The 22,478-nt window shown below is 43.6% G+C and overlaps 1 protein-coding gene across 4 annotated transcripts in view; it reads left to right on the forward strand.

Annotated features, from left to right (window-relative positions):
- Nucleotides 1-22,478, forward strand: part of HECW2 (HECT, C2 and WW domain containing E3 ubiquitin protein ligase 2) — a 660,271-nt gene that overhangs the window by 179,250 nt on the left and 458,543 nt on the right. For all 4 annotated transcript variants that reach the window (XM_056536055.1, XM_056536058.1, XM_056536057.1 and 1 more), the window contains one exon: nt 22,018-22,125. In XM_056536055.1, the coding sequence (XP_056392030.1) occupies nt 22,018-22,125 (108 nt within the window). The remainder of the gene's footprint in view (nt 1-22,017; nt 22,126-22,478) is intronic.

The raw sequence follows: 22,478 nt of genomic DNA on the forward strand, positions 1-22,478 counted from the left end.
CATTTGATGCTGCATACAATAGCTGCACCCATGACAGAAATACAGGCACAAATCCCATACGTCTCATTACACACCAAAGGAATGGCCACTCAACGCTGTCAAAAGCTTTGGCAGCGTCAAGCGACAGCACAGCTCTACACCCATCCCCCCTCGACTGCAATTGAAGGTTCAAAAAGAGCCTTCTAATATTCTCTGCCATAGACTTCCCGGGCATAAATCCCGTTTGGTCACTGTGTATCAAGGAGGAGATTACCTTCAGGAGTCTATTAGCCAGGACTTTAGCTATCAGCTTAACATCAGTACATTGGAGAGAAATGGGCCTATAGGAGCCCGCTAAATGTGGATCTTTACCTGGCTTTAGCAATAACACTATAATCGCTTCCATCATTGAACCTGGCAAAGTCCCCCCCCCCCCCCCCTCAGTGGCAACTTTCAACACTTCTAGCAATTTGGGCAAGAGGATATCTTTATAATGTTTAAGATATTCGCCAGGAAGGCCATCTACCCCCGGGGACTTCTCAGACGGAAGCCCACTCAGTGCATCCTCCAATTCTTCCATAGAGATAGGGTCATCCAGCGTGTCCCTCTGCGTCTGTGTCAGCGCCGGGAGAGAAATAGCAGAGACATAGTGCTCTATAACCTGACTGTCATGCGACAATTTAGTAGAGTAAGTCTCCTCATAAAAGGAGACCAACACTTTCAGAATATCCACATCCTCCCGAACCAAAGTCTCGGCACCATCACAAAGGCAAGGGATAGAGGCAGAACCCCGCTGGGCTCTAACCGTGCGTGCCAATAAATGCCCGGTACTCTCACCACTCTCAAAATACTTCTGTTGTTGAAAAAAGCGCTTGTTGTCTGCCATGTGCATCAAGTGGGCATCTAATATTGTAAAGACTGCAAGTGATCCCTGTTAGCATCAGACGGGTCACAAAAAACTGCTGTCCCCCCCCCCCCCCCCCCATGACCTGCGCCTGCAGTGTAGTCTGTAATGCTCTATTCCTAGACTTGCAAAATGTAATATCTCTAATAAAGATACCCCTCACATAAGCTTTCAGGGAGTCCCATACAGTACACACCGAAGCTGACCCAGCATTAATTCTGTAAAACTCAGCAATATCAACGGAAAGCGAGTTACCCACAGTAGAAACCTGAAGCCAGAATGGGTTCAGTCGCCACATAGAGCCACGCATTCTAGGATGAGAATGGCCAGTAAACCGTACCTTCATAGGGGAATGGTCAGAGAGACTACGGGGGAGATACTCAATTAAATTTATTAAGGGAAGGATAGACTCATTACCCAATGCTAAATCTATACGGGAGAGAGTACCATGGGAACTAGAGTAGCAAGAATATTGCGGCGTATCAGGATTTTGCCTCCTCCACAAATCTACCCATCCCATCTCCCCCACAAATCTAGCAAGGCCCGTAGGGCCCTGTGGCCCCCCAGACCCCCGCACCGGGAACCTATCCAACACAGGATGCATCAAGTTATTAAAGTCCCCAACCACCAAGAGCGGTGCATCAGGCAGGGAGGACAAGAAGGTAGCCACCCTACATAAGACATCGCCCGAGTAGGGGGGAGGTATATATACCCCAACTAGAACTAGCAAGATATGATTAAAAGAGCCATATAGACAGATAAACCTCCCCTCAGGGTCAATAAGACTAGATATATTGGTGAATAGGATACTGTTATGTATGAGAACACTCACACAACGGGAATGCAATGAAAACGTGGCATGGAACGTGTGACCAAACCACAGTTTATTCAATACATGTTTAGTCTCAGCCACCAAGTGCGTTTCAGAAAAACAGAAAATGGCAAGCTGGTGCGTCTTTAGCGTCTGAAAGACAGCAAGATGCTTGGTGGGATCATTAAGGCCACGTACATTCCCCGCCGCCACAGTTAAATCATTAGCCATAGTACAGTCATAGGGATAGTAAAGACCACACACGGAGATCTGCCAGACCAAACAATGTAGGGGAACATAGGGACAAAGGAGACGAGTTGCCAAAAGACAGACCAAGAAGAGGACACCAGATTACAAAAACATCCCAGACAAACAACAAAAAACAACAACACAGCGCAACTTGCGACATGGGGGGTATAGAAAAAGCCCATATAGCGGGAGCAGAGGGCGTAATTAAGCATCTTGCCCATAGCCGAGAGAAAAACACAGAAATACATATAATGCGGGCATCAGGCAACAACAGGGAGCATCAGTTGAGCAAGGGCAAGGGAAAATAACATAGAAACTAATGCATAGGCATACAGTGAGGCAATATGGCACAAAATTAGACCAAAACTAAGGAACATGAGAAAACATATACTGGCCGGAAAGGCCGCAACAAGTCATAACAGGACCTCAAGTCACAGTAAAAGAATCAAGTAATAGTGCACCGGATCGGCGCCTCCTAGCCGGGCAAGGAGAAACAAAATGAACTAATTTGCATAGGCTGACAATTAGATAATAAGGCACAAAATCATGTTAAATGACGAGGAACAGGAGAAAACAGAGAGAGGTAGGCCACATCAGTTCGCAGCATGACAGCCAGTCTCAGCAGGAGGGTCAAGTGTTGCCGCGCCGTATCTGAACCTCATGTCTATCCAACCACTCCGCTGCTGCAATCACGGTGTCAAACATATGAGTGGTTCCGAGGGCAACCACCCGCAATCTTGCCAGATAAAACATGGAGTATTTCACATTTAAGGCCCGAAGGCGACGTTTCACATCCATATATTTCGCCCGCCGTTTCTGTACTTCAGCAGAAAAGTCTGGAAAAATAGATATACAGTTCCCATCAATAGTTATGGACTCAAAGTCTCGAGCCTTTCGAAGAATAATGTCCCTGTCCTTATAATGGAGCACACAGATGAGGACGGCCCTAGGGGGGCCCCCGGTGGGAGAGGACGGGTGGGCACCCTGTGTGCCCGTTTAACTGCAAACAGAGGGGTCAGAGTTTCTTTCCCAAAGGTAGAGAGGAGCCATTTCTCAAAATAATCGCTAGGGTCACGACCCTCCGCTTTTTCAGGGACTCCGACAAGCCGCACATTATTCCGCCGCAGGCGGTTTTCCAGGTCATCGGATTTGGCAGCCAAGGCAGTCAGGTTATTAACAACACTGTGCATATCCCTTTGAAGAGGGGGGACCCGATCTTCAAGTTCCCCCACCCGCTCCTCTACCGCACCAACTCTCTCAGTGACTTTCTGCATGTCGTGTCTGATAAGATTGATGTCCTCACGGAGACCACCCAGCAACAGCTTTACATCTCTGTTGCCCTTGGAGATAGCCAATAAAATGTCCTTCAAAGTGGGTTCTGCAACAGGAGGCGTAGCAATAGTAGAGACCATAGCAGTGTCGCCCTTAGCAACAACAGGGGAACAGTCCACAGGAGACATCCTAGGAGGATGCACCGCAGTGGTATTAGTCAGGAGAGTGGCACCCACCGCAACAGCAGGGTACAGTCCATAGAGAGCAAGTTAGGAGTATGTGGTACAGCAGGAGTGGTCAGTGCAGCGTTGCCTGTAGTAACAGCAGGGATACAGTCCATAGGGAGCTGGTGAGGGGCATGCAGCACAGCAGTAGTAGTCAGAGCAGTGTCCTTAGCAACAACAGGGGTAAAGTCCAACAGAAGCTGTTTAGGAGCATGCATCACCACAGTAGAATATAAGGCAGCATGGCCCCTAGCAACAACAGGGGAACAGTCCATATTGAGCTGATCAGGGACGTGCAGTACAGCAGCAGTAGTCAAGGCAGCATCACCCCTAGCAACAACAGGTGTACAGTCCACAGGGGCCTGTGTGGGAGCACTCATGGGAGATTGTATGGCCAGGGATGGTGAGGCAGGTTGCCCAGATGCAGCATGCAGCAGGGGATTCATGGTAGAGGAGTCCCCAGGAGAAGCGGCGGGCCCTCCAGCATACAGGGGGTTAACAGAGAACTGACCTGCACCATCGTCACAAGCAGGCCCCGACTGTCCAGCGGCCGGGTCTGCAAGCTCCTCAGACAGCAAGGGCTCGGCCGGCCAGTCAGCCCCATCCAGGTCCTCTTCACTCCAGCTGTCCACTGGAGCTCTGTCAGTGGCGTCTGTAACTCGTACGAAGCGCTGCAGGCGCTCCGTGATCCCCGCCACCTCCACACAAGATGGCGCCGAGTCCTTCAGGGACTCGGCCTCACAGCCGTCCACCGCTCCCAGCTGCTTCTTCTGTCGGCGGTGTCCCTGCATTTCACCACCGCTCCACTCCAGGGACCCACAGCAAGCAATAGGTAAGACTCAAAATAGTGTAAGTAGCCTGATGCCCAGAATTAGTTTAGGATACTCGGCGGAGCTCTGTGCAGCACGTCTGCTCACATGCCGTGCATGGTCACGCCCCCAAATTCTCCCTCTCTAAAAGCTTGATGGCGCTCCTTCTCTTCTGAGCATTGTAGTGCGCTTGCATCCACACATGGGGTATTTCCATACTCAGAAGAAATGGGGTTACAAATTTTGGGGGGCATTTTCTCCTATTACCCCTTGTAAAAAAGTAAAATTTGGGGGAAAACCAGCATTTTAGTGAAAAAAATTTTTTTTTTCATTTAAACATCCAACTTTAACAAAAAGTTGTGAAATACCTGTGGGGTGTTAAGGCTCACTGTACCCCTTGCTACATTCTTTGAGGGGTGTAGTTTCCAAAATAGTATATCATGTGAGTTTTATTTGCTGTTCTGGCACCATAGGGGCTTCCTAAATGCGAAATGCCCCCCAAAAACCCTTTTCAGAAAAACTTGCTCTCCAAAATCCCATTGTCGCTCCTTCCTTTCTGAGCCCTCTACTGTGCCCGCTGAACACTTGACATACACATATGAGGTATTTCCTTACTCAAGAGAAATTGGGTTACAAATTCTGAGAGGATTGGTCTCCTTTTACCTCTTGTAAAAATTCAAAAACTGGGTCTACAAGAACATGCGAGTGTATAAAATGAAGATTTTGAATTTTCTCCTTCACTTTGCTGCTATTCCTATGAAACACCTAAAGGGTTAACACACTTACTGAATGTCATTTTGAATACTTTGAGGGGTGCAGTTTTTATAATGGGGTCATTTGTGGGGTATTTCTAATAAGAAAGCCCTTCAAACCTGAACTGGTCCATGAAAAATTCTGATTTTGAAAATGTTGTGGAAAATTGCTGCAGAACTTTGAAGCCCTCTGATGTATTCCAAAAGTAAAAACATGTCAACTTTATGATGCAAACCTAAAATAGACATATTGTATTTGTGAATCAAAATATAATTTATTTGGAATGTCTATTTTCCTTACAAGCAGAGAGCTTCAAAGTTAGAAAAATGCAACATTTTAAAATTTTCATCAAATTTGGGAATTTTTCACCAAGAAATGAAGTATCGACAAAATGTTACCACTACCATAAAGTAGAATATGTTACGAAAAAACTATCTCTGAATCAGAATGAAAGGTAAAAGCATCTTAGAGTTATTAATGCTTAAAATTAAAGTGGTCAGATGTGCAAATGACCCTCTGGTCCTACAGTAAAAATTGGCCTGGTCCTTGAGGGGTTAAACAAACTCGGGCCATATCCATCAACTTTTCTGGTCTACATAGACTTGTATGACTTTTCAAGATAACAATAAAGAAGAAAGGGAAAACACTGAATATGCATCACCACACCAACACACAAATATTAAATAAGTATGCAAATTTTATTAAATATACACATATGACTATGCAAAAAAGGGGGAAGGAAGAAAAAAAGAGTAAAACCATTTAAAATAATGGGCTAGAAACATAAGCCCAAGCACTCACCTAGGGAGGGGCCATGAACCCCCTCTCCTAGAAGCAGGCACCCGTCCTATTATAATGAATAATGCGTCACACCATACATATAAAGCTATTATGCATCATAAATGTATAGGCTATGCAGCAACATATCTGTGTATACAAGAATGAACAGTAATTCAGAGCACTGACATAACCTATACTTGCAAATCACAATATTTATGAGACAAGCATTTCAAGAGATGGAGGACTAGACCAGATGTAAAAGGTCAGTGAAAGGACAGGGCCACAAGAGACTCCACGCGTTCCGTCGCTCCCAAAAGGCATATGACAACGTATTTATGGGCAAATTCAAGGACCAACCTATCAGAAGCCATACTCTTTTCCAGAACCATGCCCTACTATACAAAAGATGCATTGATGATCTTTTTTTTCCTTTGGCGCGGGACAACAGAAGAAATCAACCAATTCATCATGGACATCAATGAAAACGAATACGGTATCCCCCTCACGCCTAATTTTTCTGCTGAAAAAATCGAATTCTTAGACCTGGAGATAACACACTCCGGTAAAAACATCGTCACATCCAACTATTTCAAAACAGTAGACTCCAATAGCTACATTTCATATCAAAGCGGCTACAGAAAATGGAAACAAAGCATACCTTTTGGACAATTCAAGCGAATATGAAAAAATTGCTCAGACAACACCACTTTCCATAAACGAGCAAAAATTCTAAAGAAAAAACGTTTCCTGGCAAAAAAATACCCTAAAACACTTATCAAAGGAGGCTACCAAAAAACCATCAATCTAACTCAAGAAGATTGCATCAATAAACCAAACCCCACAACCACCAATCCCAAAAACAAATACAGAATGAATTTAATCACAACTTACTCAGCGGGCCATAAAGAAATTTGCAAAACATTGCCACATACTCCGGGCTGACCCCTACCTCAGGGAAAACTTACCCACCAATCCCGGAATAACATTCCGGAGAGCCCCTACCCTGAAAGGTATGATAGCACCCAGTAAACTCGGGAGACACACAAAGGACACAGAAAAACTGGAACCCAAAAAAACGACTAATGGAGTATACAGATGCAACAAGAAAAAATATCTATGTTGCAGATCAATCATCCACGGATCCACAACAATAACCAGCACCATCTCATGAGAAGTCTTTCCCATCAAGGATGCCCTCACCTGCCAGTCCGACTATGTCATTTACGTCATCCAGTGTAAATGCAGAAAACCGTATGTGGGCAGAACAATCCAACCCCTTCATCTACGACTGAACAAACACAGCTCAAATATAAGGAAGAATTATTAACAAATATAATTAAGAATTATGTCATTCATACCCCATCCACGCCACACTGATGCCAACCAAAATCCCAGATCCTAACCGCACTCACACACACATACTGACCCATCCCAATTTATACCACCCACAATCCCATATCCTAGCCACACTCACACGTTTATACTGACATGTCCAAACCATACAACACTATTCCATTGTACTTTACGCTCTCATAGCTGTCATACAAACCCACCCCCCCATACCCCCCACATCCACAATATCATACTTCATCACCATCTGACATCACATCCATTCCCATATCCCACCTCCCTCACATTCACCCCGACAAGACACACTATTCCTCCCAGTCATATACATATACACTCTGCAATGGCTTTTAACATGCGCCACGCCGGTTAACTCTTTCCATCCACATGTCACGATATATACAAAAAAAAATAGTGTCCTGAATTATATTCACCCCGCAGTCTATTTTATCCCGTAGTCTATTTATCGACCCTCCACAACACCACCGCCGTACTGATATGTCACCCATTCCGGGACTCAGCCGCCCGTCTCTCTGTACAACTGAGCCGGCAGTTCAGCGGCTCACAAACGCGCTCCACAGCAAGCTGTCAATCACAGCCCCGAGAGTCCCGTAGTAGCCACCGAGACCTCGGGCAATGTAACACCGTAAAAACAGCAAATATGGATCATATATCAGCATGAACCAGACAACATGACCAAAAGGCCAATATAGAGGCCAAGACCATACGAAAGAACAAGAAAAACACTGGTCCCAAAGAGACCCAGTCAATTGGCACAGCCTGGGAGGGGGAAAAATGGGAGTACTCCAAAAGAGAAAAGCCACCGAAAGAAAAAACCTCCCAACCCGAGGCCAAGCCAATAAGACACAAGCAGGAAAACTACAATGACCAAATATGCGAAAACAGTGGAATCATATAATCAAACAAAGATATAATACAACATATTCACGTAGCTGAATTCAGGGGAGAGCCAATCATAGAGAAGTCCCAAGTCTACATCCTAGGGAAATCAAAAAGAAGAGAAACCATGCAGGAACAGGGCATGTAAGGCAATTCAGGTGGGAGCTAAATCCCTATACAAGTGTTCCGAGAACATCACCAGAGTCCAACTAAGGTGGAACTAGCTGGGGTCTCCTAGGATTCGGAGGGGCAGTTTTTCGTGACTGTCCAGACTTGTGAGGATGAACAGGCTGCCATACCGGTGGAAGTGGAGGGGAAATGAGATCCCAATCCGTCTTCTGAGGAACAGGCAGGTCCAGTGTAGAGCAGAAGGCTTGCAGATTCGCATAAGAACGCAGAACAGCAGGGCGTCCATCTCTTCTGGCATGTAGGGTAAATGGAAAGTTTCACCTGTAGGGCACTCGATGGGTGCGTAAAATAGCCAGGAGGGGCTGTTGCATCCACCTTTTCCAGACGGTGAGCCAGGAAAGATCCTGAAACAATTGAATTGGAGCCCTATCAAAGTCAAAATTACACAGCTTATGGGCCTTGGCCATCATCGCCTCTTTTAAGTTGGAAGTCGTGGACACAACAGATAACGATTCTAGGGGGGCCATTAGACGTTGGGAACAGAGCGCTATGGGCCCTATCCAACTTAATTTTGTGGAAAGAGGGTTCACCTAAGATGAGGTTAAAGATGGCTTCCAAAGTCACCTGGAGGTCCTCTTTACAGGTCACTTCGGGGAGACCCCGCATCCGGATGTTATTACATCTCCCCCTGTTATCCAGATCCTCCCCATGACCATGCAGATCGCTGAGGAATTCCATTTGTGAAGCTATAGTAGACTGAAGCTGAGCTATATAAGTCCTGGTAGAGTCATGGGCGTCCTCCAAGCTCTCAACCCTGTCAGACATGCTGGAGATCCTGGCAGAGGAAGGAGATTTCTGCCCTACAAGTGTCTTTAACTTCAGCAATTAAGGAGCGGAAGTGCTCTTTGGTGGGAATTTGAGATAAAAGATGGTTCCAGTTGGGAGGAGCAGGAGAGGAAGCGGGGATGCCAGTGCATTCCAAATCTTCGTCCGATATAGTGTCCCACAGCAATCCACCCACTGCAGCTTGTGACTGGCTGAGTGGGTAATTCCTGCACAGACAACTTTCAGAAGTTTCCACTACTCTGCAGTACCCAAGCCACCCACTCTACAAGGTAAATGCTACACAGCTCCATTCAAGTGAAAAGCACTCGCTGCATATCTCTGTACACCTAGGTGTGAAGCTGTGCTGTGGCCCATCATCCTCACAATCTATCTAAAGATCTGAACCTAAACAGTCAAAAGGGAAGGGATATCCTTGTGAAATGCCATCATTTTAATAGATATTGTAACCTAAGAGACTACTGTATATTATATTGTATATTATATTTTGCACTATATTCATAATCTTCTAGTGCATTGTTCATGCTTGACTTTTTTATGATATATAGTAGCATAGCATGTTTGGAATAAACAATTTGTAGCATTGTACTAAGTCTGTAATTCCCAATATGATGTCAATGTTGAACTGATAGCTACCCCACAGCGACGACCGGAGCACAGAAAGATACCCACGGATGTGGGAACAAACAAGCATCATGCCCACCAGAAGGAGAAAGCTAGGAAACAACAAATCCCTGGCTAAGTTTTACTTTACTCAGAAGAGACCTCGCTCCCAAGATGGCGCCAAGGAGGAACGGGACTCAGAGGTACAGTGCATTAAGGAGATAAGCACGTCGTCCTCCTCACACAGGCGCTCATTGTCAGACCCAGCACTGCAAGTAATCCACTTACCCCAGGAAGCGGACACTGCAGCTTCGGCCCCTCAATCTCCTACTGCCTCCCCGGCGTGCAGGGACATAGTGTGCACCTTCTCCCGTCACGGGGCCTCTATCCTCCCCACGGCAGTCTGACTCTCCCTCCCCGTTGCCTCAGAGATCTCAGCATCGGGCACAGCAGCGCTCTGATCAGCCGCCTGCAGCAGGGATCGCAGGGATATCTCCTACTGCTGACAGTGATGAATTACAACAAATTGCTGTTAATGACCAGGCAGTTACTGATACCCAACTTAAAAATATGCTCCTTACCTTGCAAAAAAGCTTCAAAAGGGACATGAGAGCTGCAATTAACCCCTTACATGACACTGTGGAGGAGCTGGGTAGACCAAATTGAAGTCAAATTTGGAGAGTTTGCTGTTTCACACAATGAGGTTATTGACTCCCAAAATGGAGTTGAGGAGGAGGTGGCCAACTTGAAAGCAAAGGTCCCCAATGTTAAATTGCGTGGGGTGCCGGAGTCGGTGGCACCTTCAGAAATACCAACATATGTGCGTTCTCTTATACAAGCTGCCCTCCCTTCATGCACCCCTCAGGAACTAGAGGTGGATTGCGCTCATAGGGTGCCCAGACCCAGACACCTTGATGACAAAGTGCCACGTGATATATTAGCGAGGATTCACTTTTACACAGTTAAAGAAAAATTGATGAACTTTGCTCGCCTTAATGGGGGCATGCCCGCCCCATTACATCAGGTGGCCATTTATGCTGATTTGTCCGTAAGTACTTTGCAACTTCCCCGAGAAATACAGCCTCTTACCACCGCCCTATGGTCTGCTAAGATTCCATACCGTTGGGGATTCCCTGTTCGTTTAATCACTCGCCACGGGGACAATGCTTACATTATCCGCAACTTGGAGGAGGGTACAGCTCTTCTGCATAAATGGAACATTCCGGTGGATTACAAAAAAGACCAACCTAAACAGGCTAGGAAAGTACATGATGACTGGTCCTCGGTCCGTTGACTCCGGTCCACACCGCCTTAATTCTTTTTTCAGGGGCGTGTCCGCTGTGTGGTGTCGTCCGGCTTCGGCATGGACATTACCCCCACTCAGGGAATGAGGCTTCGGCCTCTACCTGCGATATCCTTTTTTCTATCTTACTGGTTTGCACTTTGTTTATGTTTGTTGAGAAATGGCATACTGCATATTTGTCCATAGCTCATTGCTCATGCTCATACGACCGGGGTGTGCTGGCTGGGAGGCGCCTACGGTCACCCTCTTATGTTGTTTTAATACGTGTAACAATGCTTTTTCTTCTCATTTATGGTTATTAAGATTATATCAAAAAATGTGAACGGTCTTAACAGTCCTCACAAAAGATCTTTTATGTGGAGGGAGGCGATAGAGAAAGGGGCAGACGTTGTATGCATACAGGAGACACACCTTCTAGAAAAAGACGCCTTTAGAGTAAAACGCCCCGCATACACACACACGTATTTCATTCCCACTTTAAAAATCAAGGCTAGAGTAGTTTTGTTAGAAATACAGTAGCTTTCACATTGGAGACTTGTTTTAGCAATTTCAATGGGAGATATGTAGCACTTACATGTTCTATTAATAATGCCCCCTATACACTTTTATCCATTTATGCACCTAACCTAGGTCAACACAGATTTCTGCACACAGTCTTAAAAACGGTAAACCGTATTAAAAATGGTCCACTCATAATGTGTGGAGACTTTAATCTGGTGGTGGACCCACACCTTGACTCTACTACTGACACCCGGACATTAGCTCAATTCTTAGGTTCAGCCGACCTATACGATGCTTGGGGAGTTCTACATCCTTCAGAAAGAAAATACACTCATCACTCAATAACCCATAAGACCTACTCACGCCTAGACCTGTTCCTCGTGGACAGACTTCTACTGACCAGTTTGGCATCATCCTCCATTGATTTAATATCGTGGTCAGACGACGCTACTATCACACTGTCACTGCATGAAAGAGACAATGTATCCCCCAAGTTCATGTGGAGGGCAAGCCCTTTTCTGTTGTCCCATCCTGACCATACCCAGACATTGCAGGCCAACCTGACCGACTTCTTTAACATCAACGCCACTAGTGAAACAGATGCCTTCACACTGTGGAACTGTCACAAGCCCTACATGAGGTTTTCATCAAATATGGGGCTATTTGCAAAAAGAAAAGGGAAGCACAAATGCAGACAATACTATCTAAATTGAAACAGTTAGAAGCTCAAAATAAAGTCACCCCATCCCCTGATTTAGCCACTCAATTGACCACCCTCAGACAGGAGCTCAAAGGCTTGCTGCTTTTTCAATATGAGAAAAATTTGAGGCGGACTAGAGCCCGGTTTTACTCTCAAAATGACAAGGCGGGAAAATTGTTAGTGTCTCGCCTTACACAGAGACACGAACGTTCTCGCATAGCTCGCCTCCGACATCCTGTTACTAACTCTGATGCCTATACCCCTTCTGATATAGCCAATAGTTTTCAAACATTTTATTCCTCCTTATAAAATTTAAAAGATTCACACCCACCGCCAACTGACCTAGAGGCTTCTATTCATAGTTTTTTGTCGGGTGTTGGGTCTCCCACAACTCACCGCTGCACAATTAGCAACACTTAATAAACCTATATCAGTGCAAGAAATAGTGAAAACAATCAAATCTCTCCCACCTCAGAAAGCTCCCGGCCCTGATGGGTTTATCAACCTATATTATAAAGTTTTTTGTGATACTCTCTCCCCATTTCTCAGAGACTTCTTCCAATTAGCCATTGATAGAGGCTCCTTCCCCACAGAGAACCTCCAATTGTTGATAGTCACTCTTCCTAAACCCGGGAAGTCCCAAGATCTCCCCCAAAATTACATACCTATATCGCTTTTAAATCAAGATTTAAAAATATTCGCTAAAATAATTGCATCCCACTTGGCAGTAGTACTACCCTCCTTGTCCAGGCCGACCAGTCCGGCTTTGTGCCGGGCAGGCAGACATCGGACAACGCAAGACGTTTGATTGATGTCTTCCACCACATTGAGAGGAGTCACACCCCGGCTTTGATCCTTACCCTGGACGCCGAGAAGGCGTTTGACCAGCTTCGCTGGTCGTACGCCTTCTTGGCCCTTCAACATTTGGGATTTGGAGGAACAATTCTCCAGGAAATTAAATCCTTGTACACGGGCCCTACTGCAAGAATTTTTGTGAACGGTGCCCTTTCTGAACCCCTGAATATTACCAATGGTACTAGACAGGGGTGCACCCTATCTCCCCTTATTTTCATCCTATGTCTGGAACCTTTAGCATATGCAATTCAGGCGGACCCTCAAATCCATGGAGTTGATGTAGGGGGAAGAACAGATATTATCTCGCTGTACGTGGATGATATTATCCTGTCTTTAACCAAACCCCTTCATCTAAACGCTGACACGATAAACACCCTTAAAACCTCTCACCCGTTTGATTGGAGAACTTCAGACGTGCCATATTTAGGCATAAAACTAGCTTTTCCCCACAAATTGCTTTACCAACTCAATTATGTACCCTTATTGAAAGACCTTGAAGAGAAGACTAAGCGACTTTCTCAATATGAGATATCTTGGGCAGGATGAGTAGCTTCGTTCAAAATGTTGCTTGTGCCTCACCTTCTTTACATATTTAGAACGGTACCGATCAAGGTCCCAGCCTCCTTTTTCTCATCTGCCCAAAGGTCAGATGGTTATTAACCATTTATTTACATATATATTACCCTATTTACATTAAACTTAAATAAATTAATGGTCTATGAGCTGGAATAGAGGCGACAAGGGGTAAACTACATCACAGGGATCCCTACGCCCTAGGGACTCTGGCTATGGGGACCCACAGATACATAGGTACCGTATAGGATGCGGTACCGGGATACCACAGCTACGTTAGTGGGTTCCTTGAGAGGATGGCGGAAGGGGTGCTTGGAGATCCCTTGGGTTTACATGTGGATGTTTATCCATATCACATATCGGACATGCTGTGGGCTCCCTTCTGGAACACAAATTTAACACCCCCACTTATTAATCCTTTGGTGAGAGCGACATTTGAGGCTTGGAAAAAATACTCACTTAAGGCAGTCTCTCACAATTTAGCTGACTGTGCTTCTATCCCCCTCACCTTCATTCATGCCTCCATTCCACAAGTATCTTAATCGTGAAACACCTATACACTACGGGACAAATAATGTCCTTCCAAGACTTACAGCTGAAATTCTCCATACCTAAACAGGATTTCTATATGTACTTACAGATTAGACACTTTCTAAACACACTGACTCCCTCGGGAACTAATCCTCACATGCCAACGTTGGCTTTCCTAAGTTGCAACATAAAAGGTTTACAATTGATCTACTCTACTTATACCCACTCCAAGTCTTTTGTTAAATCGCACCCATATAGATCATGGGAGAGGTCCCTAGGGGTACACATAACCGACCAAGACTGGAAACAGGCTTTTCACACAGCACACAACGCTTTTCAATGTGTTTAACACATCGAAGCTATCTCCAAATCCACCTTGCACTGGTACTATACACCAGACCGCCTTGCCAGCATATACCCTGATTCTTCCCCCCTGTGCTGGAGAGACTGTGGCCATCGGGGTACACTTCTACATGTTTTGTGGGATTGCCCACTCATAGTCCCGTATTGGGCCTCCTAGAAGAGGTGTTGAAATTACGGGTCACATGGTCTCCTGGGTTGGCACTCTTACTTATTCACATGCAATCTATCCCACCTAAATTCAGGGATCTTGTAAGTATTATCTGTGTTATAGCAAAAAATATCCCTCACTAAAGTCTGGAAATCTCCGGTGGTCCCTTCTAGGACTGAATTGATCAATAACATAAATGTTACATGTTTATATGAAAAAACAATCTCCCTGGGTAATGGTACTTTTCCCAAGTTCCAGAAGCGCTGAGAACATGGCTCTCCTCTACACACTATAATAGTATGGCTACTTGATCTATCTACTCCACAATTCTATAAAAGACCGGTTCACATGACTTTTTTCCTTTTATGTGCCTATTCCAATGCATTTGAGCAATGATATAGTTTTTCTCTCCAAAATGTATAACTGTACAATTTTTTTCTGGACATTTGAACATGGACATGCTTTTTGTGTTTACTATTGGATGCCGATTATTTCCCGTTACTTCCTTTCTCCCCCCCCCCCACCGCCACCCCATTCCTATTTGTTTGCTGATTGCGGAAAGAAGAACAGAGTGCTTAACTCTCCTTAAAGAGTCGTTCATAGATGTGCAATCTATTGTTTAAATGTTTGTTTAATATGTATATAAAAAAAAATTCAATAAAAAACTATTGAATCTGAAAAGAAAAATTGGTTAGTACATTTATAGCGCTCTCCCCTGGGGAGAATGCCCATAAAATAGGGTTTCCAAACAAGTGAGTCTCCAGTTAAGCATCAGCTGGAGTTTGGCTATTCCTAAATTAGAACTCCTGTGATGGGAGTTGAAAACTACAACTACTGTGGCTTCGGCCGAAAATATGAAATGACAGTGCTGTAGTTTCATATTTCTGTGAACCGGCCGGTTCCGCTCCCTGCCAACGGCGGTGGGTGGATGGCCGAGGAGCAGAGCCGGCTGGCTGCCAGGAATATCAAATTACGGCATTGTAATTTCAAATCTCTTTGAACCAACCAGCTCCGAAAATGCTTTAGAAAATGTTGCACAAAAAGTCGCATTTGCTGTCCAAAGGCATTTATGTAAGCCAGGGCTGACCTGGCTTTGACTTAGGATTTTTTGAAGGGGGTTTTCAACTTTTTTTTTTGCTTACGTGCGCCATTCTCACTTATTAAATTCCCAACCACAGCAAAATGAAAACTGAAAATTGCTTAGTTGAGGGTGTTTGCTACTTTATGCGTACCCACAAAAGTCACATAAAAATTAGCTTAGGCTAACGTGCGTCTATACATTTCCACTTACTTACCAATGGTAGTAATCTGTGAAAGATTTAGTGCAATTCTTTGATAAAAATTCATAAAATTTGCTGCTTTGTTTGGAAGCACATCTCTAAAGGAAAAACCTTTAAAGGGTTACTCCGGCACAAAGACATTATCCAAAGGATAGGGGATAAGATGCCTGATCAGGGGGGTCCCGCCGCTGATCTTTCACGCAGAACAGCTGTCACGGCCCCTCCCATAGGCTTGCATTGAGGGGACGTCCCACGGGGTGGAGCCGTGACATCACAATACTCCGGCCCCGTGATCCGCAGTCATCAGACCCGGAGCGAACATGCTCCGGGGGCTGATGGTAATGGGGTCCCCAGTGGTGGGTTTGCTATGGGGATTTTCTCCTGCTCTGGACAGTTCCTGATATGGACATCAGGTGTCAGTAGAGAGCACTGTGGACAAGACGAAAAAGAAATAAAAAAAAACAGAATTTCCTCTGTAGCATTTAGCTACTAAAAAGTACTGGAAGAGTAAAGATTTTTTAATGGAAGTACTTTACAAATCTGCTTAACTTTCTGGCACCAGTTTATTAAAACAAAAAAGTTTTCCACCGGAGTACCCCTTTAACTGGGGAAAGTTTTTTTTACCTGAGTGGAAGCCCTGCCCACAATAATGACTTAAAGGGGTTATCCACCATAAGGTGATTTTCCAAAAGGAAAGAATGTCCAGCGCTGGTCGTTCACTTAAAAGCTTATTTATTTCTTGTCATGGAGTCACAATACAAGTAAAGGAACTAAATTGAAAAAAATACTACAAGAAGGAGTAGCCCTTTGAGCCATAGATACCAAACTGGAGGAAGCATTATTTGTCACTACACCTGTCACACCGGTATTCATCTCACTCCACAAGTTACACAAGGGGATATTTCCCCCTCCACTCAGGCCTATTGTAGTCTGGATCGGATCCCTTACTGAGCGGCTTGGGGAGTGGGTGGATCATTATTTGCAGCCACTGATCAAAATCATTCCCACATATTTGCAGGATACCAAACATGTGATTAATAATCTACAACATAAAAAATGGGAGACCAACATGTCATGGGCTACATGCGATGTGGTGAGTTTATACCCATCAATACCATGGGAAGCAGGCATGATGGCACTTAGTTACCATTTGGAGCACTACAGCAGTTACTCCCCTGGTCTGAGGGAATTTATCACCGTCACTACGGAATTTTTGTTATACCACAATTATTTCATGTTCGCCGGCGATTTCTTCCTTCAGACCAGGGGACCGTCCATGGGCGCGAAATACTCCCCCTCATTTGCGAATATTTTTATGTTTTACTGGGAGCAACTTTTCTTTTTTTCTCCATCAAACCCTTATATGGAACAATTTAGTTGGATAGGAAGGTACATAGATGACCTACTGATAATATGGAAGGGTACTGATGTACAATTTTTTTCAGTTTGTGGAGTATATTAGCCAAAATGATCTTAACCTTAAGTTTACAGCCCACCTGAGTCCTACATCCATTAATTTTTGGGATTTGACATTAACCAATGAAGGGTCAAGCATACCATTTTTTCCATATAGGAAGGACACGGCTGCAAATGCAACTTTAATGGCGTCTTCATGTCATCCTAGACATGTATTACGAAATATCCCCTTTGGGGAAATGTGTAGGATCAAACGTAACAGTTCAATAAAGACAGACTGGATAGATGATCTCAAGGAGAGACTTAAAAAGAGAGGCTATACATCTGAGTGTCTGAATCAAGCCCATAAGACGAAAGCAATGGATAGGGATAGGCTTGTCACCTATGATCATAACAAAAGATGCAGTTCAAAATTGAATAAAAAACATAAGAAAACATTTTTTGTTACTCCATATAGCTCCCAATTTGGACAAATCAAAAACATTATAAAAAAATACACTCCTATTCTTGAAACCGACCCTATTCTTAGAGAGGTTTTCAAAAATGGAATCCAGGTAGTTCTACTTCAGAAAATAAAAATAATAAATCTGATAGTAATACCAATTGGTTAAAAACCACAGGCAATTGGGGCTGTGGACATAACAGGTGCATTACTTGCACACACATGCTCCCCACAAAAGAAATAATCTCCAGTACCACAGTAATAATGTAATTAAAAAAATCTAGTTTATGTTGCTACATGTACTCTGTGTGACATTCAATATGTCGGATCAACATCTAATACATTAAAAACTCTGATCAGGAGGCATATCTCAGACTCTAAAGGAGATAAGATAGGCATATCCATGCTATCCCGATTCACTTGGGGGATCCATGGATTCCCTGCTGGTCTCTAGTGTCGAGAGAGTCAATTTAGGGATTAGAACAGGTGATATAAGAAGAAAACTTATTAATAGGGAAACCTATTGGATTTTTCTCCTCGACACCAGACACCCGCAAGGTATGAATAAGAGGTTGAATCTTATAATGACATATTAATTGGAATGTTATCCACCATTCATAGTGTGTACCTATGGAGATGTATATAATTATTTGCTGGTATAATCTGTCCAAATAGGTGTGAAAAAGCATATTGAACAGCACACTAATTCAAGATGACTCAGTATTTATACATGCCTTAAGATGTTATCTAGAATTTGGAATACTTGCTGATATAATGTTATCATCCCGAACACCTTCAGAATATCTAACTTGGTAGGTCTATGTTCACACAGAGTGCGTTTAGCAAACTAGCATACTAGGCTATGCATCCAAGCCTCCATTCATCCAGGTCTGGTTTTTCAATTTGCTTTTATTGCCCCTCACGTGACCTGTTTTCTAAGGTATTTTATCTGCATGTTGTATTTGAGAATTTAGTCTACCATTAAGCACCTGTGGGTGCGAAACGCGTCAGACGTTCCTTTACCGGTATTGTGACTCCATGACAAGAAATAAATAAGCTTTTAAGTGCACCACCAGCGCTGGACATTCTTTCCTTTTGGATTAATGCCTTGAAGCCGGGGCAGGACCGGCAGGTCTGATTGTGCAGGTGGATCGCATTGGCCGTTGGTGAGAAGCGTGCAGCTTTCTTTCTTTGTGTGCAGCATAAGGTGATTTTAGTACGTACCTGGCAGGCAGTAATGGACATGCTTAGGAAGGATCTGCACTTGCCTTGGGGCTAAATGGCTATGTTGTGACCAGGGCTGTGGAGTCGGAGTCGAGGAGTCGGACAAACAATGCACCGACTCCAACTCCTACTAAATTTAGATTGGAAAAAACAAAACAAAAAATAACAAGTTTAAATGTCCCAATTCACAAAAAGTTATAATTAATGACTTCTCTACTGTAAGAATAAAGACCAATGCATGCAGTGCCTCACATAACCGCAAAACGAACATGTTAAGTGACCGTGAAGAAGCATGCTTTTCATGTGCTTCACTATATGGCATGCAACGCACAATTAGGAGCGGCAATACTTATACTTTCCATAGTGTTGTGTTCTGCTGTTACAGGGAACCCATGGGTAACCTAGCCTCTCACTGACAAGGGATTAAAGCGTACCCGTCAGATCCAACAACAAAAAACATTTTTTTAATATATACCTTCAGTACCTTATCCTGACCATGAACATCGATTTGTTTATGTGTCTAGCACCTTTATTTTTTTTTATTACACTTTTAATTTACCTCACTAGTCTGAATTCCTCTCAAATGGAGGGGGCGTGGCCTCTCTGTGCAGGTCTCCGCCCCCCCTGCTGACTGCTCACATCTCCCCTGGCATTAGCAAAACTACAACTCCCAGCTTGTCCTCACTGACAGTAGGTAGACCCAAGCTGACAGTGGGAGGATTTTTCCTCCAGCTGTGAGCCCTGCGCTCACAGCCGTCAATCAAGTAAGTGTGTCCATGATATAGGGGATGATGCATGGACACAGCAGGACTAGTATGTTTCCAAGCAGACGGGGGGGGGGGGGCAGTTGTTTGACTGGCTTTTTCAGGATGAAATACTGAACATTTTCTAATGAAAGCAATTGCAAAACCTATTGGCTCTGCATGCTTTACAATATATCAAAAGTGCCCATTTAAGTAAATATGTTTTTGCAGGACTAGAGACAGACACTTGTATAAGTGAAGGGAATGGAGGGTCAATAGTTCAAGACTGAAGCTGTAAACCATTGGAAAAACTGCTGCCATTCAGCTAAGGCTATAAAAACTTGTAAACTCCAATTGTTAGATTAAACTTTAAACATGACTATGGGATTCTACTAGGGAAATTATGTTTTATAATAAATGCCCCTTCCTGGATCCTCCCACTGCCCTATCTTCAGCAGCAGATCAGCACACAAAAAGGAGAAGGCAGCAGCTTCAGCCCAACTACCACTCTCTGCTAGAAGAGCTTAGAAGAACTTGGTGGAACAGCTTCTTGGATTCAACTGTGTTTATAAAAACATTTGCATATTAATACAGAGGAGTTGGAGTCGGGGAACCGGAGTCAGAGTCGGAAGTACAAAAAACTCTGGACTCCACAGCCCTGGTTGTGACATTACCTTAACACTGTGGCTTGCTTTTTGTGAACTTGTATTTCCTGTTTGACTTTTCTTTTCTTTGACTACAAATCCCACAATTCCATCTTCCTCTCTCCCACATATCAGCCACCCCACCCATTGAAACATAAATGAGCTGCATCCATTCAAAACAGTGTGGTTTTCAATCAGGGTGCCTACAGCTTTTGCAGGTTGATCTCTCTCCCACCAAGTGATCCCTCCACCCATTGAAGCAGACAGGCCCCCTGTCATCAGCTGACTAGTGAGTCAAGTCTCGGCCACATTGCAAGCTGGGAAAAAACTGAGACAACAGTCATTTTATATGCTGGTAAAGATAAATATCACGCCACACCCCTACCCCTTAATTTCCTGGTTGAACTTGATGGACATATGTCTTTTTTCGACCGTACTAACTATGTAACTATGAAAATCACAGAAGAATTGTGAGAAAACCATAACACACAGGTATAGACACTATATTATGAACTACACTAACTTTACAGCCCCTGTAGCATAGTCAAATAAAAAAAAATACCTGGAATACCCCTTTAACATGAAGTAGTAATTTTGTGCACAGAAGTAGGCTAGTTGCATGTACCCATTAGCTGTTGTCCTGGAAAAAAAATTTAATGTATCAACACTTTCAAAAACCAAAAAAATAATAAGGTGCCGTAAAACTTAACTTTTAATGTATCTAGGGTAAAATCCACCCGAATATAAATAGTGCAAAAATGTGATCAACAAAAGTATTCAATCACAAAACAACAACACTTTCATAACAACATCAGTTGTCATCTAAGTAGAATGTATTTGAGCCATTCATCATTAATTAACAGGTCATGTTACTCACAAGTCCTACAACCCAACTTCCCTTTCCACTCTATCCACCCCTATAAGCCGGATGCCTTACTTAAGTTTAACCAAGAATTGCATAAGCGTCCTAATGTTCCTTTTGAGATTAGCCATTTTGATACGTAAAAGATGTCACCATATTAATAATCTCTTTGTGAGCATTTGTGAGGTATTAAAAAAAAAAAAAAAAAAACAAGTTTGGAGAATCACTGGGCTCTTATGTCATTGTTTAACATCTCCACCTCCACATGTTTTTATACTTGTGGGAGTTTTTTGGAGTGTAGGTTAAAATGCTTACCTATTCCTGCATTTTCGAAGAGAAATGTATTCCCTTAATCCTTTTATATAGAGCCCTAATGAAAACTCAGAAATGGGCAGTTTTTAAGCAAATTTTATATTGTCAGGTGTAAAAAACAAAGCAAAAAAAAAAAAACATTTACTTACCTCCCACCGTTCCCCCGTGCCTCTGTTTTCCCGCTGCGGTCTACTACCTGGTGCCAGGACTTAATAAGTCAGATTGCAGCATAGCAATTACTGGCTGAGGCGGGACATCACTGTGGTCAGCCGTTGCTGCATCGGGGACCACAGTCAGACATCGGGGGGGGGGGGGGGGGGGAGCACCAGGGGAGAGGTGGGAGGAAAGTAAAAAAAAATTATGCCTGACAGAATGTTATATGTGCTTAAAATCCTTTATATCCCAGCGTTCTTCTTTAAAAAGGCCCCCAAAAAAGATAACAATGAGTTTGCTGCATTTTTAAAGATGTGTGACTATAGCAGTTTTTAATACTGATAATGTTTACATTTATTTTTAGATGAAAATTGCCTTGCAAACTTTTGGGATTCCAAGAATAGAGGTGTAACTGGAACTCAGAAAGGACAAATTGTCTGGAAAATTGAGCCTGGTCCTTATTTTATGGAACGTAAGTAAACGTTATATGAATTGTGGATCTTAATTTGGTAAAACACACATGCTCAGATTTACTGAACAGAAAGCCAACACTTTTTTTTTTTGTAGCATGTTCTTAATTTTCCTGACAGATTTATTCTATGTCTTTTTTTTTTTCTTGATTTTTCTATGAGATTAAATTAGCAGCTTAAAAAATACGCACTAATATATATAATGATATAACAAGTATAATAATCATATTATGAATAAGAGGTAGTGATAAATAAAAAAAGATGGCTGCCAGGCCATATCTAGCCTGTTCACAGCAGACGGAGATGGACAGGCACCGAAAACAGCCAAGTCAGATGTGTTATGTACCGTATATAC

This window comes from Hyla sarda, chromosome 8 (assembly GCF_029499605.1).
Source record: "Hyla sarda isolate aHylSar1 chromosome 8, aHylSar1.hap1, whole genome shotgun sequence".
NCBI classification, from domain to species: Eukaryota; Metazoa; Chordata; class Amphibia; order Anura; family Hylidae; genus Hyla; species Hyla sarda.